This window comes from Papaver somniferum, chromosome 8 (assembly GCF_003573695.1).
Source record: "Papaver somniferum cultivar HN1 chromosome 8, ASM357369v1, whole genome shotgun sequence".
Classification (NCBI taxonomy): Eukaryota; Viridiplantae; Streptophyta; class Magnoliopsida; order Ranunculales; family Papaveraceae; genus Papaver; species Papaver somniferum.
In genome coordinates, this window is record NC_039365.1 from 65943924 (window position 1) to 65947837 (window position 3914).

The 3914-nt window shown below is 38.0% G+C and overlaps 1 protein-coding gene across 1 annotated transcript; it reads left to right on the forward strand.

The window, feature by feature from the left end:
- Positions 1-273: 273 nt before the first annotated feature.
- LOC113302675 lies at positions 274-3394 on the forward strand. Its single transcript, XM_026551621.1, has 2 exons — positions 274-1271; positions 1769-3394. The coding sequence occupies exons 1-2, from the start codon at positions 686-688 to the stop codon at positions 1807-1809; spliced, it is 627 nt and encodes a 208-aa protein (XP_026407406.1). The 5' UTR covers positions 274-685; the 3' UTR covers positions 1810-3394.
- Positions 3395-3914: the final 520 nt, after the last annotated feature.

Below are 3914 nucleotides of genomic sequence, written 5' to 3' on the forward strand. Positions count from 1 at the left end.
TACTTGATTTGCTCATTGAAAAAGAATAAACCCTTAGTCACTTTTGAGTCTCCAAAGATGAACTCTAATAGAGATGATGCATGAACCTGTCATGTACATGGGAGTCCCCATATTTTATTATAGTATGTAGTTAGCTTAATTAGTGTCAAGTACAACATGTGGCCTAGATGTACGCACGTGGGTAAGTAATGGTCGAAGATATTAAGAAGGCAACCCTAGTTATATAACTCTGAGAGAGTCCTGTAATGAACCTTAATCGAATTATGAATCTATTTTGAATAACATTGTTCTTCAGCTGGTTCTTTGAACTAGCAGGCTCTTACCGTGAGGTTTGAGAATAAACCCTATCCACCTCGATTCATGAGAACTGTGGATTATCTTACCCAAAATCTGATACAACTTTGTCATCGTACTCTCGGGTACATGACAATTGGTATCTAGAGCCGTTTCAGTCCGTACCCTAATCATGGTTGAAGAAATGAATTTACAGTAAGAAAAATGGGTACAAATGAATAGAAAATTGGTACCCATAGTGAAATTGGAAAGACTAGCAACAGAGGACTTAGATGCTTGTCGAGGGTGATATCGGTTTCACTGGGAAAGGAGTATATCTCCAGACCGAGAGAACTCCATTCGGAGGTGGTCAAAATTGAAGAACAAGGCATTGAAGAAGTTGACATCAATCATGTTTATTAGGTATACTTCTGCAGCTCATCAGCCTCCTTGCAAGGTGAAAATCGCTTCTACAGATAGTAAGAAATTTTCAAAAATGGAGTTGATTCCTTCTTATTTCTTTGACGAAGATGATGATTCTCTTGAATTGGAGTTAATTCCTCAATTTTTCTTTGCTGAAGAAGAAGATGATGATTCTAGCAATTTTGAATTGCTCATTAATTTATCTGACAAGGTGAATTTTAAATCTAAAGAAGTAATCAGTTCTGAGGTTAATTGTGAGAAAATTGATTGCTCGAAGGAATTGATCATTAGTCACAGTAAACTATTTCGTAAGAATTGTTTTACTCCTCTCTTTGATGATTCACGTAGCATATTTGATCGTGGTAAGTATGTAGTGGTACCACCGAATTGCATTGGGAAATTGATTCTGAGCCTTGGGTTTAAATCAGGTTTTGGGTTTTTAGATTTGATAATTCCCTTGTGTGTTCATGATGCTGACATTTGTGTTGATGGAAAGCTGCTTGTTAAGAGGCCTGAAGGTGTAACTTGGAATTTGGGGAATGATAGAGATGATTTTCTATTACAACTTCAACGAGGTAAGATGCTTATTAAAATACTTCCAATGGGTACTGTGTGTTTTGACCATAATTTTTTTTTCAACCAAACACTGCATACTAGGATGTCTTCTTGTCGTTGTTTTGAGTATGCTGCTAAAGTATTTTATCGTGGAAAAGGATTTCAACTTGTTAAGGGGTTATTTTCTTTTGTTGATGATTCTGAAAACTATTTTGTTACAAATACTTCTTGTGTGATTGTTGGTACTGGGTTCACATTCATGGATGCTTATTGCTTACTATGACAAATTCGTTTATGAGCTAATCACGGAGCTTGGGTACTGTTTCATTTTGCTATGTGATTGTTCAAATGTGTCTTTGTTTGTTAAAGAAGGGGATAGTCGTGATAATAGCCAGCTGTTTGAAAAAAGGCCCCAACAATGCCATATTCCCTGGACTATTTTTATTCTTCAGGTATCAAGACAACGTGAGTCTGGCAATACAACAAAATTGTTTAATCAGTTGTTGTCTGTTTTTAGGTTCTGTACTGCTAGAGTATTCATTCATGGATCATTCATGAGCTTCTTCGTGAACATGGGTTTGAAACTTATGGCAGAATTATGATTCAAGAGGGAGTTAAGCAGTTCATTTTGAGTTCTCTGCACACGTATCATTGTTCTTGTGGGTTCAGCATTTTCCAGAAGGGGTTATCTGTGCATTATCTATTAGCTTCCCCTAATGTGTATAGTGGTTGTCTGCTGCCAGTGGGTATGTTCATGGGAACTCAGATCTTAGTGGTAGTATTTCAGCTTCTTAAAATGTTGGTATGGGTAAGATACTTGAGGTGGAAGTTCAGATTGTATCCACCTGTGTTGTGTAGCGTGAGAAACGTTAGCTAATATTGTTATATCAGTGGGGTACCTTGACATAAAATAGAATTTTAAAAGCCATTGGTTCTGCGAAGCTGAGGTCCATAACCAAACTGCAACCATTCTCATGAGATTACCATTTTGGCACCTTGCTGCTGCAAGTAGACTTTTCAGTATGAGAAATGTTACCAGTACTAAGGTTTGTCGTCGTTTGTTGTTTGATAGAGGAAATGGTTGGAATCCATACTGTCTGGTTCACATTCCAATAGCTTTGGAGTTATTCATGTTTACATAGAAGTTGTGTGGAGCAGTAATGCACATAGAAGCGTGAATTCTTCCATGCTTGGTTTCTTCTCTTTGTGCTATGCTCAACATATATTGTGGTCTTACTGTCGATTATTGTCGATGGGGTATCCATGTATCCAGTGGGAGCTTTATGAAAGGATAAGAGTCATTTTATCCAGTCTCATGATGATTCAACATCCAACTATACTATTGTTGTTGATATCCTTGATGTGGGTTTTCTTGAGATGGGACTTGGCAGCAAATGGTGCTCAGCTTGCTTGTGTACTAATGCAGATTTCAGCTGGGATCGTTACTACAATTGTTGTGAAGCTACAGATTGCTTGCTCTAATTTTACTGATACAAACGGGTGGAGGTGTGGAACGCATAGCAATTCCATTGTTGAAGTTATTCCTGAATACAACAGGAGCATGGCCCATACCGAGGTATTAACTGATCCTATGAGTACATACCAAGCCAGCAGTGGTGCAAATGATAAAGTCGATTGTCTTTTGGAACATGGCGCAATAAAGTCAAGCGCATTGTATGAATGGATATTCATAGGCAACAATTGGTTGTTGGTCATGGTTTTGAAGTATGTAAGAGTTTCAAGGTTATTCATTGGCGCTAGGGCTATTGGGCTTCTCATGCGTCTTATAAGGAGCTACCACTACTATGTCCTCGACCAGTTATCCTTGTTACTTCTGCATTTCTCCTGAAGGCATCACAAGCGATGAATATTTATCACTTCAGCTAGTTTTCGCGATTCTCATCCTTGGGGACAAGGATGTTTTCACTGGGAGTGGAATGTCATGTACATGGGAGTCCCCATATCTTATTATAGTATGTAGTTAGCTTAATAAGTGTCAAGTATAACGTGTGGCCTAGATGTACGCACATGGGAAATTAATGGTCGTAGATATTAAGAAGGCAACCCTAGCTATATAAGCCAGAGAGAGTGTTGTAATGAACCTTAATTGAATTATGAATCTATTTTGAGTAACATTGTTCTTCAACTGGTTCTTTGAACTAGCAGGCTCTTAACGTGAGGTTTGAGAATAAACCTATCCACCTCAATTCATGAGAATTGCGGATTATCTTACCAAAAATATGATCCAGCCTTGTCATCGTACTCTCGGGTACATGACAGAACCCTAGAAAAGTTCACAGCGGACAAGAGAAGGAAGAATAAAGGTACACGTACCATGCTCCTTATAAACCCAAATATGGGCTTGGACCCATTCATGATCCGCAACCCACAAAAGGAAAGTATGATTTCTTAAGGCGTTCAGCAGCCAAGGTTCGCACATTAACATGATATGTACCGTGCAGTAAAGGGATAGTAGAAAAACTATACCACTTTAAATAACCTTGGGTAGAAAGAGAGAAACAAAAACTTGTCAAGGAATTTTTCTAAAAGAAAAAAGATTAAAAATAAATTAACCCAAACACACACAAACATAATCAAATTGTTACTTTCCCCGTCTCAAGTTATATACAAATGGGGTTGAGCCAAGCTTGTTACCAAGTGGC